We start from the raw sequence: 24,133 nt of genomic DNA on the forward strand, positions 1-24,133 counted from the left end.
TCTCCAATGACATCCCAATGACTGGGGATCAATCAGTGATTCCCATTGTCCCACCTCCCCTGAAAATTATGACAGTCTCAGTCACTGATACCCCCCTCATTGATCCGTCTGTTCCACATTCCCTATCTACAAAAGTCCAGTCACTGATACCCTCAGATCCCCCATCGATGAGCCAAAGAAAAGTCTCAATCACTATTAGCCTAAAAGTATTTCTCCAAACATTGATCCTCATTGACCACCCTCATCACTGAACCTCAGAGTTTCCACAATCACCAGTTCTAGGTACCCAAACGTAATTTAGAACTTCCGATCACTGACTCCCTCAGTATTCTGATCACCGAGCCGCAACGCCATTCAAATCAGTGTCTTCGAAGAAACCCACCTGGCCTCAGACCCCGTAAGACCACTATAAACTGACCCCCACGCACTCTTGTCAATCAAGAACTCTCATTTATTGATTCCCGCAGAACTCCCAATCCATTTTCTCCACAGACACTGCCACTGAATCCCACAAATCCGCCACCACAGACTCCCCAACGAGGCTCAGACGCCCAATCACTTAACCCTCCAGTCCCCTTAGTCTCTGACCCTTACGGGCACCCATGACTGACCCAGTCGGGCCACCGTAGTCGTCTGCTCACTATTACATGGGTCCCGATGTTTGACTGTTTCTCACAGGGACCTTTCCCATTTTCCCTGCACCCGCGCCCATTACCTGAAATGGGTTGTCGCACCCCGCCGCCTCACCACAGTACAAGCTCTTCTCTCTTCCCATCCCGAGTGACCGTGCGCAGACTCAGTCGCGACTTGGAGGCTGGCTGCCGCCACCTGGCAACCTCCCAGAGAACGGGATTCTGGGTTCCGGAGCGTTAATGGCAGGTATGATGGCCGCGCCCGCTTGTCAGCCGCTTGATGGGGGCGGCCATGATTACGCCTGTGCAGTGCAGCGGATGATTCGGCCCTTTGTTAGGCGATTGGGCCATTTTAGAACGGGGAGAAGCAAGTGTTCCTGAGTCCCTAAACACAGACGTCACTGCTTCTTTTAGCATCTCAGAAGCCCATACCACCTGTGACCAACAGAGCGGCTCCCTGACCTTGCAGTTGAGCTTTCTTTGTCTCCAGCAGCGCAAGCAGTGAGGTAAGATGGCCGCGTACGTTCATACCGCTTCTTACGGGCAACCAGCGCGGCCATCTCCCCCGAGGAACTCCCCTCCCATAAAGCAAGGTAAAACTTTTTCTAGGCGTGGGAGAACGGCGAATAAGAGAAGCTCTTCTCTCGGGGAGCCTGAGGCCCGGGAGGAAGAGGCGGGACTTCACCCAGTGGGCGGAGCTGCAAGAGTGGGCCAGTAGGAGGATCTTGAAAAGATTATGTTGAAAGTGGGAACTTTCTCTCAGGTGGCTTGACCCTGTTGACTTTAAAAATAAAACAGCCAACTTACTTGACCAAAAAATGAGTTTATTCCTATATAGCAGAGACCCACAATTCGGGACAACAAGTCACAGCAAAAACCATGGACAAGTCCAACAAACAAAGAGGAACTGTTATTTTACAGAGAAAAAGGTGGTAGTTGGGAGGGGTTGTTTTGAAGCCAAGTACGTTGGAGAAAAGTGAAAGTTCAGAGTGAAGACGGCTTCTCATTGGCTGAGTTGTTGGGGTAGTGGATTTCCTGTGGGAGATGCAATGTACAGCTCTTCTTGTTGGGGTCTGTGATTGATGATTTTTTCCTGTTGATTCTTCTGTCGGGGTCTCTAATCGACAGTTCTTCCTGAAACGGACCTGGAGTGGTACTGCCTGAGATCTCCCTTTTCTGGCCTCCCTACTCCATTTGAGTGAGATTTTCCTTTATTAATTTTCATGCTCCAGAAGCCCACCTGAAATAAGGGTGTGAGTGCAAGCAGTTTATTTGGGAGGTAGGGGATGGGTCAGTGAGACGGGAGGGATGGAAACCAACACAGAGTGCATCCATAAGCAGATTACCCCTGTGAGTAATGGGGGTTGAGTCCTGTGGGGAACTCTGGTAGATGGTGTGAAAACCACCTCCAAGTTTTCCCAGTCGAGGGCTGATGAAGCTGAGATATTTATGTTATCTCTGGTTCCTCACTGTTGAGGGCTTCTGCAGGGGCCTTAAAGCTCGAGCACTTTCAGCCTGCCTCACGGGCAGGTCTCAGGCAGAGCCTGCAGGCGCTCAGGGAGAAGCCAGCCATCAGCATATGGGCATGGTGAGTGCCTAGGCAAAGTGGGGTACCAACAGCGTTCACCAGAGTCCTGTTTTTATAACCATCCACGCAGTGCTCTGCACATCCCAGGCATCATTTTGGAACACCTCTAGAAATGATTGCCTTTTCCTATGAAAATAGCTCTAAAAAAACAATTCTATTTGGTAATCATACCAACTGGTATAACAGCTCACCTCCAAAATGGCTCCCAACGATTCCCGACGCCTGGTATTCACACCCTTGTGTCATCCCCTTCCACACTGCAGGTCTGAGGTTAATAGTTTACAGTAGAAGTGATGGCCTGACACTACTGAGATTAAGTTGTAAATGACACCTGAGCTTCTGTTTTGGAGGTGTTCAAGCCCTCTCTCTCAACTTAACTTTGGGAGAAGTTGGTTGCCATATCATTGAGGACAGAGACCACCTATGAAGAGGCCCAGGTAGCAAAGAACTCCTGCCAACAGCCAGGGAGGAACTGATGCCTTATTATATCCAAGTGTCTTCTGATATCCATCTTGGAAGCAGGTCCTGCACCCTAGTTAAACCTTGGAATGCCTGCAGCCCCCACCAATGGACTGACTGCTACCACATGAGGGACTAAGTCAGAACCACCCAGCTGGCAGCTCCCAGATTCTTGACCTTCAGAAACTGTGTGAGCTGTTAAATGTTTGTTTTAAGCCACTGGATTTGGGAGTAATCTGCTATGCAGCAATAGGTAACTCGGATGCTGGGGTAAAAATGCTGTAATTGATGTCTCTGGATTCCTTAAACAAGTTCCTAAACTTGTGAGATTGTTCTGTCAAGTCAGAGGGGATTATTGGCAATTTCCTCTTATCTTGCATAATAGAGAAATTAAAGGCCTGTGGCTCTGTTAGATTTTTAAAACTTAATAGAGTTTAACAGTCTTGCCTGATTTGAATTAATACAAGTGGTTTATATGACAGTGTTTTGAAGTGATTATAGTAATTAACAAAAATGACCATTTGGAAAGTGCCTGTTACATGCCTGGCCTGTTGCTGGCCTGCTCACTTCAAGGGCTACTCATTCTAGCACCAGTCAGCTAGGCAAAAGGAAAGAGAGCCTTAGAGTGTCTTATGCTGGGAATTAAATACACTGCCTCAGAAATGACACATGTCATTTGCTCCCACTGCTCATTGAACAGTCAGCCAACCACTATATAAATACAGTCTTATCATAAGCTTGAAATGGGGAGAGCTAGAAATATTTAAGGAACAACCTTAAAGACAAACACGATGAAAGCAGTGTTATCATCACGATTTCACAGGACGTGCACACAGAGGTAAGATGTCCAATCCATAATCACTCAGATAGTAAGTAAAAAAGGAAGCAGAGCCAGGTATGTCTGTTTTATATAGAGGTAAAGGTTCATTACCATTATTGTTAAATTTTTACTTCAATGTATCTAAGGCAATGAATTAGGGAACAAAGAGAAGACTGAGGTCTCCAGTAAAAATAAAGGGACTCAAGATGCTGAGGTCTTTGGGGGGGGGGGGGGAGGAGGAGTACAGGTGGAGAGAGAAAACAGATAAAAGAAGAGTTTTTACAAAAGAGTACATACACATTGTATGTGAAGCTCAGGAACAGGCAAAACAAATCTATTGAGTTATAAATCAGAAAGCAATTGACTCTAGCAGTTGTTGACTCTGAAGAGAATTTCTTGGAGTAATGAAAATGTTCTATATATTGTTTTGGGTGGTGGTTTTGTGCGTCTATATAATTGTCAAGACTCATCAAAGTTAAGACCTATGATTTGTGCATTTATTTTATGTACATTAAAACTTAATTTTTTGAAGAAAAAGAGTGTCAAGATTATTGAGTGATCGTGTAGGCTAGGGAAAAGTGAGACATGTGAAAGAAGTCACACAACTTTACCATCATCTGTGGAAAGATGGGACCAAGGCAAGGCCATCATCAGCACTATGGCTTGTGACAGTGCCCGCTCTGGGCAGAGGGGTGAGAGAAAGGAGCCCCAAGGATTCATGGTTTGGTGAATTAAAGGCTCTGGGCTAACCCAGCCGTAGTGACCATCAGCTCTTATTTACTCCCTGGGTTGACAGGTCTCAGCCTATTGAACCAGTTGTGGTGGCCCTCCACACTGTCATCATTTAAAGGGATACTGGGCCCCAAATTTGGCCTAAAAGGAGGCACAGCCCTTTCCTACTCTGGAGCAGAAAGGACTGTGCCCTGGCCTGAGTAGAAATAGGCCTTTGCCCTTGTATGAGTGAAGACTATTCTGGATCTCAGTGGGATGAGACTGCCCCCCCGGATCAAGGTAGATCTAGAGAGTAGTCTGGCATGAGCAGAGGCCACACCCCATCCTGTCCTGTCTTGAACTAGGGGTGGAGGTGGTAATTGGTGACACAAGTCTTAAAGTATACTTTCCAAAAAGTTAAAAATTAGAACTCTTACAGATATTCAGAGATTCATTTAACTTAATAATGAGGGAATTAGCAGGATTGGAGTTTTGGTTCAGAGTAAACAGGTATATAGTCAGTGGAATAAAGAATCTTGAAATAAGACTGCAAAGTTAGATACAAAACTAATGTCCTACAGAGCAATAAAACCATGACCTGTAAGGTTATCTTTTCTCCACAGAATCAGTTTGTGTCTATAAAAAATATATGAAATGTACCAATTGTCTCCAAGTAAAATTTATCTATATAGTCTTCATCCTAATTAGTAGTAAAAAGCCAGTCAAACAAGGCACATTCTACTAGAGCATTGGGTTCTCAAACTGGTGCAGTTTTAATCTCCAGGGGACATTAGACAATCTGTGGAGACAGTTTGTGGGGAAGGGGGATGCTACTGACACGTGGTGGGTAGAGGCCAGGGATGCTTCCAACCATGCAGAGGACAACCTGGCACAACAAAGAATTATCTGGCCCAAAATGTGAACAGTGCTGAGTTTAGGAAATCTTTCTCTAAAATGATTTGTTAGTCTTTGGGTGGGGTTTTTAGAGTATGCTCCAGTATGACTTTGAAAAGGCACACAAGATAACACAGTATTGTTTCCTTCTTTCCCAGTTTTTGATCATTTTTCTTAACACAAAATTGACAAAGTGTTGATAATTATTGAATCTGAGTAATGAATACATGGTGATTAATCAACCTTTTCTATTTTTGTGTATGTTTGCTTTCCCCCCTACATTAAAATTTTTTTTAAAAAAAACCCAGTAGATTCTGGTCTTTTGCTTATGGTCAGTGCCATGTACCAGTGGCCACAGCTTAAGAGCATGTTTAGACATCATATTTAAGTGTAAAGATGTTTCTCTTTTATGACTTCATCCCAAACTCTGCCCATCTCTCAAGTCCAGGAACTCTCAATTCTAACTACATCTTAAATTCAGTCAGATTTTAAAAATCCAATGCTTGGGATCCACTCTCAGCAGTTCTGGTGTGGTTTTCCTGGGGTAAGGTTCTTTTTTATTTTTAAAGTTTACCAGATTTGGGACATTGTGGACACGCAACCTAAATCAATTAAGAAACTTCATATTATGAACTTGGTTTGAGGTGGGCTGGATGGGTAATACCTTGCAGGGCAAATGAGAATACACCCTGAAGGAGGGCATACCTATCTTATGCCTAGGCCTCCACACATAATTTTTCAGGGACAATGACCAGCAAGCTGTCACAGATAACCAGTCACACAAGGGAACAGAACCACATGAGCAAGACCCTGCAGAAACAATAGTCAGTATAAGCAGATCCATCTAAACAGAGTAGCTTTGGACTAGAGATGTCGCTTTGGTCTGTGTTCAGCCCACGGGATTTTTTTTTTAATAGACTTTATTCTTTTAGAGCAGTTTCAGGTTCACAGCAGAACTGAGCAGAAAATACAGAGTTCGCACATAGCCCTCCCCACCGACACATATATACTGCCCTATCCTCAACATCCCTCATCAGTGTGGCATATTTGGTACAATCGATGGATCAACATGGGCACATTATTATCAACCAAAGTCCATAATTTACATTAGGGTTCATTCTTGATGTTGTACATTCTATGGGTTCTGACAAATGCATAATGACATGTAGCCACCACTATAGTATCATACAGAATAATTTCATTGCCCTAAAAGTCCCATGTGCCCAATTTATTCATTCCTCCCTCCCTCCCTCCCTTTCCCCAAGCCCCTGGAAACCACGATCTTTTTATTGTTTCTGTAGCTGTGCCTTTTCCAGAATGTCATTTGGTTGGAATCGTACAATTTATAGCCTTTTCAGACTGGCTTCTTTCATTTAGTAATATGTCTTTTAAGTTTCTTCCATGTCTTTCATGGCTTGATAGATTTTTTTTAACTGCACATATATTTTTAATTTACATATATGTACTGTTCATTTTTTCTAAGAACATTTAGAGTTTTAGCTTTTTAAACTTACATAGTTATCAAAGGAATAAAGCCAACCACAGAATAAGAATTAATTCAAAAATATACATATACCCTGCTATAAACAGCAACATTATTTATAATTGCCAAGATATGGAAGCATCCTAAGTGCATATCAATAGTTGAATAGATAATGAAGATGCAGCATATATATATAATGGAATACAACGTACCCATAAAAACGAAGGGCATTTTGCCGTTTGTGTCCCTTCATTCACTTTTTTTTTTCATTTCAAAAATCGGAATGTTATAACTGGCAGAGACATTTCCATTACATCAAAAACAACAAAATACCTAGAAATAAACCTAACCGAGGAGGTTGTCTATACTCCAAAAGCTGAAATGACACAGAGAAATGGAAAGATTTCTTGTGCTCTTGGATTGGAAGAATCAACACTATCAAAATGGCCACATTACCCAAAGCAATCCACAGATCCAACACAACACCCATCAAAATACTCATGACATTCCTCACAGAACTAGAACAAATGATTCCAAAATTTATAGGAACCACAAAAGACCCTGAACAGCCAAAGCAATCTTTTGTAGGTCTCTCTTTTTTTCTCTTTCTTCTTTTTGTTCTCTTTCCTTGTGGTTTGATAACTAGAGACGATCCTTTAACATTTGTTATAAAGCTGGTTTGGTGGTGCTGAAATCTTTTAGCTTTTGTTTATCTGTGAAGCTTTTGATTTCTCCATCAAGTCTGAATGAGAATCCTTGCTGGATAGAGTATTCTTGGTTTTAAGTTTCCCCCTTGCATCATTTTAAATATATCATGCCACTCCCTTCTGGCCTGTAGAGTTTCTGCTGAAAAATCGCTGATAACCTAATGGGAGTTCCCTTATTTGTTATTTTTGCTTTTCTCTTGCTAATTTTAATATTTCCTCCTCATCCTTAATTGTTGTCAATTTGATGACTATGTGCCTTGGTGTTTTCCTCTTCTGGTTGATCCTGTGTGGTACTCTCTGCGCTTCCTGGACTTGCGTGACTGTTTCCTTTCCCAAGTTGGGGAAGTTTTTGGTGCTTATCTCTCCAAAAATTTTCTCAGGTCCTCTCTCTCTCTCTCTTCTCTTTCTGGGACTTCTATAATGCGACTATTAGTGTGCTTCACGTTGTCCCAGAGTTCTCTTAAACTATCCTCATTTCTTTTCATTCTTTTTTCTTTTTTCTTTTCTGAAGTGGTGATTTCCAGTAATCTGTCTTCCAGCTCACTAATCCGTTCTTTTGCCTCCTTTAGTCTATTCTTGGTTTCTTCTAGTGTATTGTTCATTTCAGTGATTTTATTCTTCAACTTTGTTTGGGTATCCTTTATATTTTCCATCTCTTTGCTAAAAACTTCATTTTGTACATCTTGAGTTCTCTGAACATTTTGGCCATCATTACTTTAAACTCTCAGATAAATTACCTATCTCCTCATCACTTATTTCTTCTTCTGGGATTTTATCTTTTGCCTTAGCCTGGGATATATTCCTTTGCCACCTCATATCGTCTGTCTTTCTGTGTGTTTGTGGATTCCTTCCATAGGCTTTGGGATTGTTTCCTTATTTCTAGTATCTGCCCCTGGTGGATGAGGCTGGACTAGAGGCTTATGCAGGTTTCCTGGCAGGAGAGGCCAATGCCTGCCCACTGCTGCGTGAAGCTTGGTCCTGGACCTCTGGTAGGTAGGGCTGTGTCTAGAGGCCTTTGTGGCTTAGGAAGTCTGCTGATGGCTGTTGCTGTGTTCCCACCCTGTATGTTGTTTGGCCTGAGGCTTCCCTACAGGCTGTTGGGTGGGGGTAGGTCTTGATCCTAATGATCCAATCAGGATGTCAGCCTCCAGGAAAGCTCCTGTAGACTAACATTCCCAGAATGTCCGCCACCAGCTTCTATGTCCTCTGAGTGAGCTGCAGCCGTCCCCTACGTCCCCAGGAGACCCTCCAAATCCAGCAGGCAGGTCTGGTCCAGGTTCCTATGAAATCACTGCCTCTGCTCTTGGACCTCATGCACATGAGTTTCCGTGTATGTTTCCCAAGCAAATGGAGACTCCATTTGCCCCAGTCCTGTGAGGCTCCCAAAGCCAAGTCCCTCTGGCCTTCAAAAACAGATGTCCTGGAGTCTCCTTTTCCCAATGCCAGGGACCCGAGTTGGGGAGCCTGACATGGGGCTTAGAGCTTTCACTCCTGTGGGAGGGCCTCTGCAACTTAACAAATCTTCAGCTTGTGAGTCACCCACCCCAGGGGTATGTGGCCTAATTATATCGCGAGCACACCCCTCCTACCATCCTGCTGTGGCTCCCTCTTTATGTTTCCAGTCGCAGAAGGTCTTTTTTGCTAGGTTCCAGTCTTGTTTTTTGATGGTTGTTTAGCATTCAGTTGTGGTTTCGTTGTCCAAAGGGATTCTTAATAGCAATTCCCTTTCTATTTCTAGAAGCCCTCAACTGTGAGATCTTCAGGCAATATGAATCCATACATTACAGTGATAGCTAGCCCTGTTTGTCACTGGTAGGTAGATAACATTGTACCAGTTACTTCCCATAAACCCTACCCCACCTCAGGTCTTTATTGCAGTTGTTCCTGTTTGGATTATGGGGTTCATTTTCCCACTCTATCCTCTATATGTAGATGTAGTGTTAGATATTGTTTACTTCTAATTAGTATTAATTTCCACCTTTTTCTTTTTGTTGTTAATGGAGGTCCTGGGGATTGAACCCAAGACCTCGTGCATGCTAAACACACACTCTACTATTGAGCTATACCCCACCACTCTAATTACCACTTATTTTTTTAATGCCCTCTCCTGTGTCTCAGGGGCTGGAAATCTAAGAATTTCATTTTCTAGACTACTTGCCACTACAGCGCTGACTATAATTTAGTTACTGCCAATGAGATGCTTTCATATAAGATAAAGTAAGAAGGGAGGTAGAGGCCTTTCTACTTGATATACAGATTTCAGCAGATGCAGGCTTCTAACTCATCAAATACTAGCAAATTACAGTTTCCTGTAATTTCTGACCTCCAAATTACAGGTTGATTAGTGTGATTTTAAAACCAGTGGCAATCTCCTGATGCTTGGCCCTCTAGCCATTCCAAAGATTTGGAAGCATCTAATCCCCTATATTAAATCTTCTGTTTGAAATACCTAGGATGCCTAGAGATATTTCTATTTTCCTGCCCTGAATCCTCATATATGGGTTCTACTGCTTCCATGATAGCTGATTAGTTCACAGATGTACAGTTTAAGAGTGGGCCCATAACTTTATATAGGACCATTTATGCTCCTTCCACCTTGCCTATTACATCTCAAGGAATAAGTATCACTGAGTGATAGAACAGGTTATCTAATGTGTTCTGAGCAGCCCAGCCCATAACTTAACTGATAATGCTTTCATGTTGAAGTAATTTCCGTCACTTTCCTCCTTGTTACAGAGGAGTGGTAAAAAAGTGATGGGCTATGGGTGATTAATAGATTTGCCAAAAATGGGCCAAACTCTCAGGTATACTTGTCATGCCAGAATATTATGTATTTGTCATGTCATGTCTACAGACAAGGACTTCTGAATCTTTTTTTTTTAAATCACACACAGAGACAAAAGAAAATATAAGCCTACCTTATTTTCTGGATTTGGGCAATAAGTATAAAGTATGTTAAAAGGTGGTAATGTAGTTGAAGAAGTAGAAATTACTTGTATGATTCTGAACTAGAACAAATAGTCCTAAAATTTATATGCAACCACAAAAGACCCAGAATTGCCAAAGCAATCCTGAGGAAAAAGAACAAAGCTGGAGGCATAACCCTCCCAGACTTCAGACAATACTATAGAGCTACAGTAGTCAAAACAGTATGGTATTGGCACAAAAAAACAGACATATGGATCAATGGAACAGAGTAGAGAGTCCAGAAATAAACCCAAGCACTTATGGTCAACTAATCTTCGACAAAGGAGGCAAGAATACAATGGAGAAAAGACAGTCTCTTCAGCAAGTGGTGTTGGGAAAGCTGGACAGCAGCTTGTAAATCAATGAAGCTAGAACACTCCCTCACACCATACACAAAAATAAACTCAAAATGGCTTAAAGACTTAAACATAAAACAGGACACCATAAATCTCCTGGAAGAGAATATAGGCAAAGCATTCTCTGACATAAATTGTAGCAGTGTTTTCTTAGGTCAGTCTCCCAAGGCAAAAGAAATAAAAGCAAAAATAAACAAAGGGGACCTAATCAAACTTAGAAGATTTTGCATAGCAAGGAAAACCATAAACAAAACAAAAAGACAACCTACGGAATGGGAGAAAATATTTGCAAATGATGTGACCGACAAAGGCTTAATTTCCAAAATATGCAAACAGCTCAATATAATAAAAAAAAAAAAAAACCCAATCAAAAAAATAAGCAGAAGACCTAAATAGACATTTCTCCAAGGAAGACAGATGAATAACAGGCACATGGAAAGATGCTTATCGTTGCTAATTATTAGAGAAATGCCGTTCAAAACTACAGTGAGGTACTGCCTCACACCAGTCAAATGGCCATCATCAAAAAGTCTACAAAAAATAAAGGCTGTAGAGAAAATAATAAAAGGAAGCCCTCCTACACTGTTGGTGGGAATGCAAATTGGCACAGCCACTACTGAGAACAGTATGGAGGTTCCTTAAAAAACTAAAAATAGAGTTACCACATGATGTGGCAATCCCATTCCTGGGCATATATCCAGAAAAGACAAAAACTCTAATTCGAAAAGATACACTCACCCCAAAATTTACAGAAGCACTATTTACAGTATCCTTCCACCTGTCTGCTGGACCACGGGAAGACACAGGCCACTGGCCCTTAATAGAGCACAAGACACAGCCTTCACTTGCGTCTGCCAACCGCCAAATGGCGCTCGGGCTCCCCTACAACCCAGGTTACCTTCCAATGGCAACTGTGCTTGTGATTATCAAGCTAGCTGCCCTCTGTGCATCGCCCAGGAGCAGTGGGAGGGTGGGTTTCAACTCTGACAAACTGGGTTGTTAGATGAGAAGAGGGAGAGGATACTAGGAAGATGATGGGAGGTAGGAAGAAAGGTGAGCCAGAATTTCTCTCCTCCGGTTACCAATAACCCAGATCTCTGAATATGTACACCATCTTTGACACCACCACAGCGGCAGTAGCAGCTGAAGTGGCGAGACACAAACTAGACTCAAATCCAGATCTAGGTGGATGGTAATGGATTCAACAGGGGGTGGGGAGAGGGAGGATGAAATCTGGTGTGGCGGGCGGCGATGAAGATCCCCAAATCCCCGTTCAAAACAAGGGTCATGTCGCCTGAAAATCCTTTGACCTCGAGAGTGGTTCCTATGCTAGTGGGCAGAGGAAGCCCATGCCCTACGCCACACGGGGTGGGGGACGCTGCCCCTCCCAGTGCCTCCCCAGATTCTATTGAAAGCCCCTTCTCTCTGTCATTCTTCCTCCCAGCCCCCCAACTTCTCTCCCCCACTCTAATTCCGCTTGGTAATCCTGGCCTGGCTTTCTTACTCTTGGGAGACCCAACAATACATCCGTCCATCGATCCATCCACTTGTCCGTTTATCCATCCGTCCATCCTTCCATCCATGCACTGGACCACAAGAAAACACAGGCCACAGACCCTTTATAGAGCACTGGACACAGTCTTGGCCTAGGCCAGTCAATTGCCGAGAGGCGCTCCCTTTGCACCAGAACCTAGTCGACCTGTCGCATAGCAACCTGCCGTGTTGTGCTCAGGTCCCGCACAGTAGCAGTTGGAAGGCGCTCTTCAACTCTACCAGTCTGGGTAGTCTGAGGCGAGAGGGCCCGGGGAACAGAGGGGAGTTGATGAGAGGTAGGTAGGGTGCATCAGCCTTCCTTTTCCCATGTTACCGACATCCCAGATCTCTCTGGATGTCGCCATCTTTAATGCCGCCTGCACTGACACCACCACTGTCACAATGGCAGCTGGACCTGGTGGCCAGATGCTCTGTAGGCTCAAATTCAGATCTGGGTTGGTGGGAATGCTGTCAAATGGGCAGAAGTGGGGACATCGGGGGCAGGTCATGAAATCTGGTGCAGAGGACGGTGAAGAAAACCCCTAGTCCCAGCTTGAAGTGATGGTCCCTGTCGCCTGAAAATCCATTGACTCCCGAGGGTGGTACCTCCCCTAGACATGGGCAGAGAAGGCCCATGCCCTGGGGCCAGAAGAGGTGGGGGGTGCCTGCTTCTCCCAGTGACTTCCAGGAATCTGTTGAAAGCCCCTACTCCCAGCCATTCTTCCTCCCCTGCCCTACAACATCTCTTCCCCACCCCCCTTAATCTTAGCTTGGTAAGCCTGGCCTGGCAGGGAGCCTCAACAATCCAACTATTCATCCATCCATCTTTCCATCCATCCATCCATCCATTTATCCCTCCATCTATCCGCTGGACAACTAGAAGACACAGGCCCCAAGCCCTTAATAGTGCATTGGGCACAGCCTTCGCCTAACCCTGCCAACCGCCAAACTGCACTCGGTTCTGCCAAAGCCTAGCCGACAACGTATCGCACAGCAACCGGGCTTGTCACTGTGAAGCCAGTTGCCAGCTCGCGCGCAGTTAGTGAGAGGTCTTCAACTCTGGGAAGCTGGGTTTGGGGGAAGGGGCAGCGGGGAGAAGAAGACAGAGGGGAAGTGCTGGGAGGTAGGGTGGTGGCTGGACTTGGTGGTGAGACGCTCTGTGGACACAAACCCAGATTGGGGTGTGTGGTTATGGTGTCAAATGGGAGGCAGGGGAATAAAATCTGGTGCGATGAAGATCCCTAGTTCCTGCTCTAAGTCATGGTCTCTGTCGCCCGAAAATTCATTGACCCTTGAGAGCTGCACCTCCCCTACACAAGCGCAGAAAAGGCCCAGGCCCTGGCGCCACACGGGTTGGGGGTCTCTGCCTCTTCCAGTGCCTTCCGGGAGTCAGCTGGAAGCGCCTTCCCCCAGCGGTTCTTCCTCCCGCGCCCACCAGCCTCTCTCCCTACCTCCTTTAATCCTGCTTGGCAAACCTGGCCTGGCCGGGCTTTCCTCTACTTTCGGGAGCCCAACAATCCAATTTTCCAGTCATCCATCCATTGACCCATCCATTTATCCTTCCGTCTTTTCGCTGGACCTCTGGAAGCCAGGCCACAGGCCCTTTCAAAAAGCGTGGGACGCAGCTTTCACCCGCGCCTTCCAACCGCTAGCATCCTCGCTCCAGCCGTGCTTAGTCCGGCGCTTGCGCAGCTGGAGGGTGGGGTCAACTCCAGCGCCGTGGGTTTTCAGGGAGGAAGAGGGAGAGGACAGAGGGAGGTGGTGGTAGGTAGAGAGGGTGCGCCAGTCTTCCTCTCTTCAGGTTACCGACGTCCCAGATCTCTGCGGCAGTGGCTAGACCTAGTGGCGAGATGCAGACACTGCCAGGTGCCTCTGTGGACATAAATCCGCATCGTGATGAGTGGGAATTGTGTCAAACAGGAGGAGAAAGGGGATGAAATCTGGTGAGGCAGGCAGTGATGAAGATCTCTCAATATCTACTGGAAGTGATAGTTGTATCGCTGGAAAATCCATTGACCCCTGAGAGCGGTACCTCCCCTGGACGTGGGCAGAGGAGGCCCATGCCCTGGACCCACATTGGGTATGGTCCCTGCCTCTCCCAGTGCCTTCCAGAAATCTGTTCAAAGTCCCTTCTCACCGTTTTCCTCCTCAGCTCCCCAACCATTCTCCCCCATCCCTTCACCTCCACCATCACTATCACCCAAAGGACATTCCCTGGGGTATCTGGCCGAGATGTTGAGGGTGCTTCCTCCTCTGTGTGGGAGAACCTTCCTCCTTGGACAGAGGTGATGATGCTTCCGCAAAGTGTCCCAGGACTCAGGGCTCTTTCCTCAGTAGTTGTCCCACTGACAGATTCCTGTCCCTCTTTGTCTTGTCCCCCCCATGGCTGGCCTCCCTCTGACAAAGCAGGGAAGCCGTGTGGTGCTTCTCTCCTTCTGCCCTACATCTGGACTCAGGGAGAGGGCCAGGGGAGGGCTTGTTCTAAATTCCTGCTGTCCGTGGTGGCTAGTCTCCTGATGCCTTTCTCCTGCCCTACTCGTGTATTTCTCCCCAGTCAAGTGCCCTAGGGAGCAGGAAATCTGGTCTTCATCCTACATGAAGGTCCTGAGACATGAGTTTGACTTGCTGATGGAAGAGCCTGCCCAGTGGGCTCCCCATTCCCTAGGTGGCCTGCCTGGTGTGGTCATATTTATTGGGCAAGTCTTCTTGGCCTCCTATCCTATCCTACCCCTCCTGGAGGGAAACATCCAAGCCATGATATGAGGCCATGTTTTGTTGAGGAAGAAATGAGGCCTGCATTGAACCAGCCAGCTAAGAGATGCCCTTGATTCTCTCCAGACAGGAGTTGGCAAGCAGGGCCCAGTCGGAGCCCCTTATTTCTGTCTAGAAGTACCCTGGGCATCATTTGGAGAGGTGGGCACATGAGGTAATCGGCTGTGTCTGAAGGCCTGGTGTTCAGGGCAAGAGGCAGCAGTATCTGGAGGAAAGACATATGTCCAAAGCTGTAGTAAGAATTAAGTATGTCTGGGGGTTGGCCTGGCTGTGTTGATTTCCAGGCAAGGCATCTTAGTCTTTACTGTGCCTTAAGACAGACAGAAGAGCTTGGTAAATTGCCAGGATTCCGGACTTTGAAGCCAGCTGTTTCTGAATGTTGGCTCAGACATATACCACTGGTGGGCACTTGGGTCACTGACTAAAATTCTGTGTCAAGCCATTGTCACCTCTGCAGTGGTGATTATCAGGAAAGGGCTCTAATGGTTCTTGAAGGAACTAAAGTGAAGAAGAAGCAGTTTATTCCAGGCCCCGGTGATTCTCACTATCAGTTTTTTCAAAGGCTTTCCAGGCTCTGTCCCCTCCCATGTCCCAGGTCCTGGTGGTGGCAGCACCCACCTCCTGGTACATCTGCTAAAACTCATCAGACCAAAAGGGAAAAGCAGTACCTTTCATTTGATGTGGATCATGCCACAAGGCAGTTCATTGATGGGTACGGAGAGGTACAAACACACATTCATCATAGACACAGAGGGAAATGCTTAGTCTGGATGGGAATGAAATCTCATCGATAAAGTTAAAAACAAAACAGAACAAACCAAGGAAATGGAAATGGGGTATGTCCAAATTCAGATCAGGGTGGGTGGGAAAGGTGTCAAATCGGGGGGGTGGGTGATGAAATCTAGCAAGGTGGGGGGAATGAAGGTCCCCAAGACTCCACTAAAGTGATGGTTGTGTGAACCGAAAATCCATGGACGCTGAGACCAGTACCTCTCCAAGACAGCCCCAGGGATACCCTTAACACCATCTGGAGGAGAGACACTGTTGCTAGGCTTCTGAACCTGTTTAGTCAACCTGACCCGGCTTTCCTCCACTTTCAGGAGCCCTAAATATCCATCTGTCCATCCTTCTATCTTTCCATCCATATATCTGTCCTCCCATTCATTCACTGGACTGGACCCCCCCGGAGAAACTTTCACAGCTTTCGCCTGCCCCTGGCCTCCGCGGGAGGGCGATCCCGCACCCCCAGCGCCTGGAGGACTCCAGCTTAGTCACCCTGGTGATCACTGTGATGCGCACAGCGCTCTTTGCCTGCACATGCGCAGTTCCAGGCCAGGTGCGACCCTGGGACGCTGGGTGAAGTGGTGGTGCTGGGGAGAGAACGGGGGGATGTGTGGGTAGGGAGGGCCCTGTGCCCACCTTCTTCTACTCAGGTTACCGAGATCTCACACATCTGAATTGCTGCTGCTCCTGCCACCAACACCAGCATCTCCACCACCCTGGTGGAGGCTGGACTTGGTGACTAAACACAGACACACCGGGCACCTCTTTGGACTCATTTTTGGGTCAGGGTGGATGCGAATGCTGTCAGATGGAGCGGGGAGGGCTGGAATATGGTGAATTGACGGTGATTAATTTCCCCGAGTCCCCGCTGGAAATGATGGTATCCACTGAAAATCTGTTTTCCCTGGTACCAGTACCTCCCCTAGTTGTGGACGGAGGAGGCCCCTGCCTCAGCGCCATATTCCAGGGGACAGCTCTCTGCCTGTCTCAGCACCTTCCAGGAGATTGTTCGACGTTCCCCCTCCTGGCCTGTTCACCACCCCCACCACCTCCTGGGCATGGCCGGAGGGTCAGGCCGTGGAGGGCACTACTTCCTGCCAGGTGGGGCACACCATTTTCCTGGCACCTTCCTCCTGGGACCAGGACAATAGGAATATAATGAAGAGGAACACATGCAGGAGGTACAGAAATGTAAGTCTGACATATCCATCCTAGAGAGAATGGAAAGTGGAGAGGAAAAACTGTGCTTCAGAGGCAGGTTTGAGGCTCCTTGGACCAACAATGACCCCAAGCCATGCTTTGAACCCCAAAAAGAACCCCAACAATTGTCATGAATGAAAACCATAACCAGGTCCACAAGAGGAAATGCTCTGAAGGCCAACCCAAGATCCGAGAGGCTGGGAGGGGGGGCAGTGTGAGGAGAAAAAGCAGTAAAGGAGTGATTTCAAAGGAGCAAACCTCATCCCAAGCAGCCCTGAAGTTTAACTTCTCAGTGAGAACAGTTGAAGCCAGATTAAGTGTGCATGAATAAGAACATGCAGGTAAACTGGAATTGTAAATCTACCACTGAAGAGTGGAAAGGCAATTGCAGATGAAATACTCAGAATGATGAATTAGAAGGACAAGTACAGTCTAGGTGTAGTATATACATCTCACAATGTACAGATTGTCCTGTGATTTGGAATGAAAGTCAAGGTACGTTATATGTAGCAAGAATGTCAATGCAGACACCTGCCTAGACGTTCAGAAATATATGCTGAGAAGGAAAACTGATGTAACTGATTCCACAGAAGCTTGGCATTGACATTCTTTCATTAGGAGACCTTCTTCTTAATTATGCCAAATCAATACCACTTGAGGCCATGAAAGACAAGAAGATATTGAAATTTTAGAGGCTGGGGGCAGCTGAGGAGAAATTCCTTCCTACTCCTATGCTAATCTAGGAGCAGAGAACAAGACATTAGTGGAAAAACAGTGGATTTGCCATAAGATCTGTAGTTGAGTTAAGAAGGTTGTGTCAAAATTACTTTCCTGTACCTGATGTTTGCATTATGGTTAGGTAAGATTTGGGGTTTTTTTCCCCCTGACAACAGATTGAAAGTAGAAACCAATAGCAGAAGGAAAATGGAAAATTCACTATGTGGAAATTTTAAAACACACTTTTGAAAAACCAGGGAGTCAAAGAAATCAAAAGGGAAATCAAAAATTATCTCAAGACAAACAAAAAATACAAAATATCAAAATCATGAGATGCAGCAAAAACAGGCTAAGAGGTAAGTTTATAGCAATAAATGCCTATATTAGTAGAGAGGTAATATCTCCAGAATAAAACCTAGGTTTACACTTCAAGGAATTAGACAATGAAAAACAAAGCCCAAAGTTAGAAGAAGGATGGAAATAATAAAGATTAGAGCAGAAATTTTTTAGAAATAGAGAATAGAAAAATCAAGGAAATTAAAAGTTGGACATTTTGGCAGACCAGATAATAATAAATAAAATTAAATAAAATATAAAGGAAAGAGGAGACATTATAACTGATGCCACAGAAATAAAAAGGCTCATAAGAGATTACTATACTTATACACCAGCAAACTGGGTAACCTAGAAGAAATAAATAAATTCCTAAAAACATACAAGTTACCAAGACAGAATGAAGAAGAAATAGAAAGTTTGAATAGATGTGTAAGTACTAAGGAGTTTGAATTAGTAATCCAAATCCTCCCAAGAAGGAAAATCCCAGTAACAGATGGCTCTACTGGTGAGTTCTATCAAACATTGACAGAAGAATTAATGCCAATCCTTCTCAAACTCTTTCAAAATTTGAAGAGGAGGGTAAACTTCCATCTTTACCCTGATACCAAAGTCAAAGACATCACAGGAAAAGATAACTAGTAGGGTTCAAAATGGCCAATTAGAGGGCCATGAACCCACCTCCTCCCATGGATACAATAAATCTACAGCTACATACAGAACAATTTCCTCTGTAAGAAACCCCAGAACTAGCTGAGTGACTCGTACACGTTGAGTGAATGAATACAAATCCACATTGAAACAGGTAGGAGAGGCTGAGACACAGTCTTGCCACAGAGACCTCCTCTGGCACAGTGACCCACAGTCAGGAGGGACTGACAAACTGGAGCTTCTCCCTGAGGAGTGAAGGGTTTGAACTCCACATCTAGCATCCTAGTTTTTAAGACCTGTACCTGAAAGATGAGGTCCCCAAATCTCCAGCTTTGAAAGCCAGAGGGGCTTGCCTCTACAAGAACCACAGGGGGCTTCCTGAACCAAAGGCAACTCCAGACTCTGATGCTGAAGCTGTACAGTCAGAGACAAGGTCCACCCCCTGATGGTTGTGGTTAACACCACAGATTTCAAAAGACAGTGTCCTTTGCAGGGTGCTATGAACTGAATTGTGTCACCCCCAAATTCACATGTTGAAGCCCTGGTGCTTCAGTGTGACTGTATCTGGACATAAGGCTTTTAGGAGGTAATTATGATTAAATGAGGTCATAAGGGTGGAGCCCTAATCCAATAGAGAAATAAGAAGAGAAATGGAAGATTGTTCTCTCACTCCATGCACGTGCACCAAGGAAAGGCCACGTGAGAACGGCACGGAGGTGGCCAGGCAGGAAGTCAGCCCTCATCAGAACCCACCCAGGCTGACACCTTGATCTTGAACTTGCCAGGCTCCAGAACTGTAAGAAAATAAATTTCTGTTTAAGCCACCCAGTCTATGGTATTTTGATTAGATAGGATTCCATGGAGCTCTTCATTGACTTCATGGCCCCCAAGTGCTGATATAAAGCTTGGATAGGAAAAGACTCCTAGGTAAAAATAAACTAAAAAATGAAGCCACACCATATAAAGATGTTACTCACTCTTATACTAGGCATGATTATAATAGATAATAATGATGATGTTAATAATATATGTTTCTATGGGGTGGGGGAAGGGTAGGGGTATAGGAATAACCAGTCTTTTCAGAGAGAAGTTTTACAACCACACTGTAACTACTCTAACTGGAGCATAATTGTATACAACACTATAACTAAGACTATAAGTGATCATACTAATAATGACCTTTCAGAGACAGCATTGCATGAGGGTTAATATAATAGACGTTGTAGTCAGCTGGCCTGGGTTTGAATTCCCTTGAGCTGTTTACTGGCTTTGTGACTTTGAGCAAGTTCCTCGATTTTTTTTTCCCCTTAGTGGAGGCACTGGGGATTGAACCCAGGAACTTGTGCATGCCAAGCATACGCTCTACTACTGAGCTATACCCCCAGCCTCAAGCTCTTTAATTCTTAATGACTCAGATGCTCATCTGTGAAATGGGAATAATAGTTGAGCCAGTATTAAGCATTACTGTGTGGATTGAAATGAGCTTATAGATTTAAAGTCCCTGGAACAGGGACTGGTGCACTCAACAAAATTTGCTTATCATCATCATCATCATAATCATCACTATTAGCACTGTGTACTGGGTTCTATGCCATTTAAACCTCACAGAGACTTTGTAATGTGTGGATCATTTCCCTCTGATTTTACAAGATTGTCATCATTCCTAATAGAGGTATCAATTATAATGATAATATTAACATAAATGCAAATAATCACAATGTCAGCATGGCAGCCAGCCTCCAAGATTTCCCTTAATGAATCTTGCCTCCTAGTATTCAAACTTCTGTGTAGTCCTTTCTTATAATGAATAGGGTTGACCAGTGTAACCAATCCAGCCACCATATTTAAATACACACAAGAAGCCTTAAGGGGCCCACATGGTAAGGTATTTAAAAGTCTCCTGCCAATAGTCATATAAGTTAACTTGGAATCAGAGCCCACAAGCCCCAGTCAGCCTTCAGAGGACTGCATAGCTCTGGCCAGCATCTTGACTACAACCTCATGAGAGTTCTTGAGCCAGAACCACCCAGCTAAGCTGTTCCCAGATTTCTGGCCCTCTGAAACTGTAAGAAAATAAATGTTTCCTGTTGTTTTAAGCCATTAAGTTTTGGGTAATTTGTTACATAGCAATAGATTGCTAATGTACTCAGCAATGTATTATAGATATGCTGTTTTCCACAGTGCAGTGGAACCCACCCTGTGTTCTCAGAATTGGCATTAATGATAATCATAACTTTAATATAATTCAAATGATTATATTAATGTGGTGCTTACATTTTCCTGTTTCATAGATGTCTACAGAGAACACAAGCAAAGCCCATTATTATAATAAATATTAAAATAGCACAATAATAATATTAATAAAAGAGTAATCTAAATTGTGCTGATTTCACAGAGGTAAAAAAAAAAACAAAACACTGCCCCTAGAAGCGAGGCTATTGTTGTGTTAATATAATGCAAACAACACCCAGAAGGTGGCAGAAGCAGAAGAGACACAGGATTTCTTAGCATCTGAGTGGAAGTTATTCATGTTGTCTTTAGTAATCAGAGGCGTACGATAAATAATGGCAAGGATTATGATATTAGTTATAAATTATAATTGTGTTACTTATACTTCAAATCAATAAGAATAGGTTAATTGTGGAATTAAGTAAAACAGTAAGTGGTGTGGCATGGCGTATGGTACGGAAAGTGGGGTGAGGTGAAGTGGAGTATGCTAGGTAAGTCTCTCCAGGCAAAGGCCCAAAGGGGAACAAGCTTCCTTGATGTTAAGAATAGCCAGAACTGGGCTTGTTTGACAAATAATAAAAATGTTGACCAGCTCCAACTGCTGGTTCTCCAGACCCTACATCCCCTTTTATTTTAGTTATATCTTTTCACTAAAAACATTAAATGTAGACACGTAAAAATACAAATAACTGAAATTTTATGTAAAAAGCTGGGATACAAAATATAAAAAATACATAATCTAATATATAATCATATAGTATATATATCATATAAAATTGAAATCTTATTTTATTGTAATAAGGAAAATACAATAATGATTATAATGTACTATATATTATAAATACACAATATTACTATAGTATATAATGATATGCAATATAAAATTATAACTAATGTACAAACCTAATTATGTATAGATATTTATAACCTAACATCTAATAAATAATCTTTTAGCAAACATAATTTATCACATAGTAAAACAGTACTTTTGAGATTCATCCATGTTGTAGCTTGTGCCAATGAATATTTCCTTTTGGCGGGGGGAGTAATTAGGTTTATTTATTTATTTTTAGAGGAGTTACTGGGGATTGAACCCAGGACCTGGTGCATGCTAAGAATGCACTCTACCACTTGGGCTATATCGTTCCCCCAGAATATTTCCTTTTTATGGTGTCATAAATCAGCATATTTATGGCTGAGTAGTATTCCATTGTAGAGATGTACTACAATTTGTTTAATTACTCACCCACTGATGGACATATGGATTGTTTCCAATCTTTTTGTGATCATGAGTGAAGTTTCTGTGAACACTTGAGTATATACATGATTTCTCATTTCTCTACAGTAAATACCTAAGTGTGGGATTGCTGTGTTGTAGGCAAGGATATAATTAACTTTATAAGAACTTGTGCAACTTTCGTCTGGAGTGGATATACTATTTTACCTTCCCACCAGCAATGCACGGAACTGTGCATTGCTCTGCATCCTTGCCAGGTTTTGGTACTACGTGACTGACTGCTGTTCTAATAGGTGTGTGGTAGTATGTCATTATGGTTTTAATTTGCATTTTCATGATGATTAATGATGTTGAGTGTCTTTTCATCAACTTATTTTCCATGTGTATCTCATACAGTCATATGGATGAATCTCAAATACATCACATTAAATGAAAGAAGTCAGACTCAGAAAGAGATACATACTTACATATATTTGGATACATACATTTATATGACACATGAAAACAGCAAAATTATAGACACAGGAAACAGATCAGTGATTTCGAGGGGTTGAGAGTGGGTACAGAGAATGGCTAAAAAGGGATAGGAGGGAATTTAGGGGAGTGAAGGAACTGTTCTCTTGATTGTGGTGTTGATTACATGATTGTATGCGTTGTCAAAACTCAGAACTGTATACTCTAAGAGTGACTATTACTGTATGTAAATTATACCTCAATAAATCTGACTTAAAATATCTCAGTACTATGATATTATATCATAATAAATATAAAAGAGAAATAATGGGAAGTAATTTACTGTAAGATAACATGTTTCCCTCTGTGGGGTTTGGGCAAAGTCATACAGAGAGGGTCTGATGCTCACGTCCACCTATAACTAGTAATCTTATTAACGACAGGACACTGTCATCGGTCTCCACTAGTCCGCTCCCCTCAAGTGACTCATAGTAAATCACTTCATCCTCCTTAATTCTATTTTACAGGTGAAGCAGCTGAGGCTCGAGAAAGGTTGCTGGGCATCAGGGCTGGCACCAGGATTTTAATCCATGTCAACAGCCCTCACTATTCTGCTTGTATCACTCCTCATGGAGTAAACGGGAAGCTCAGTTTGTGATCTCCTGGGACCCCAGATCCTGCCCAGCCTACTCCAGACCAATAATTCCCTGGAGTGTGTCTCTGAGGCTACGACCCTATTATCCGCATCCCTTCTCCATCCCCCAAGGTTCCTGACCATGCAAATGGTGGGGACTTGGAGAAGCAATGCTGGGGGACTTGCAGTAGCCACACTGAGTGGCCTCATGAAGTAATGTGGGCCAACGGCAATCGGCAGACACTGTGTTAGTGAGGGCCAATAGGGAAATAGCAGATATTACCAGGATTTAATGGAAGAGCCACAGATATTGTATTAGTGGGTAATGGGCATCAAAAGGCTTTGTGGGTTGTTAATGAGTCTTACACAGATGGCTAATGTGGAGTTTATGGTGCCTTATCAGTCATTGCCCTTACCTGGGGAGAGGGGAAGCAGGTTAACGGCACACACCAGTGTTCAGAGAGAGGACTGGGGGCACCACCACATACCGTGTTGGGGATGGTTACAAACACAGCTAGGTGGGGTCATGGAAGATAACTGGAAACGATCATTGTGACGGACAGCTAATGGAGGGAGACGCAAGTCATCCTGCTAGAGGTTTAATGGAAGTATAAGGAGATATTATTAAAAGCTGGATTAGGTGGGGTATATATACCATGGTTCCCTACTCCGAGGATTGTAATAAGTGGTCATTAGTCACTAGTTAGGTGGAAGTGGGAATAAATGGGGAGTATGGAGGTGACAAGACTGTTTTACAAGTTAGGTAAAGTAACATACACTATGCTGGAGGTAACTGTAGAAGCCGTATGTCAGATCTCTAGACACTACTTCTTGGAATTAATAAGGAATGATAAACATAGTGATGGAGTCAGGTAAAAGGGGGATAATGGAGGGTGTCCAGACCTTGTGCTGGGGTGGGTTAAGAAGAGGGTAATGGAGCAGTCTCCAGACTCTCCTGAGGGGTCAGCTAACAC

At 44.0% G+C, this 24,133-nt stretch overlaps 1 protein-coding gene across 1 annotated transcript in view; it reads right to left on the reverse strand.

The window, feature by feature from the left end:
• LOC105096945 (zinc finger protein 27) overlaps positions 1 to 24,133 on the reverse strand; it is a 64,355-nt gene that overhangs the window by 19,756 nt on the left and 20,466 nt on the right. The window contains 2 exon segments of the mRNA XM_064490001.1: positions 748 to 961; positions 1,095 to 1,237. Of these exon segments, the coding sequence (XP_064346071.1) occupies positions 748 to 961; positions 1,095 to 1,237 (357 nt within the window).

The sequence above is a fragment of the Camelus dromedarius genome, chromosome 9 (genome assembly GCF_036321535.1).
Source record: "Camelus dromedarius isolate mCamDro1 chromosome 9, mCamDro1.pat, whole genome shotgun sequence".
Classification (NCBI taxonomy): domain Eukaryota; kingdom Metazoa; phylum Chordata; class Mammalia; order Artiodactyla; family Camelidae; genus Camelus; species Camelus dromedarius.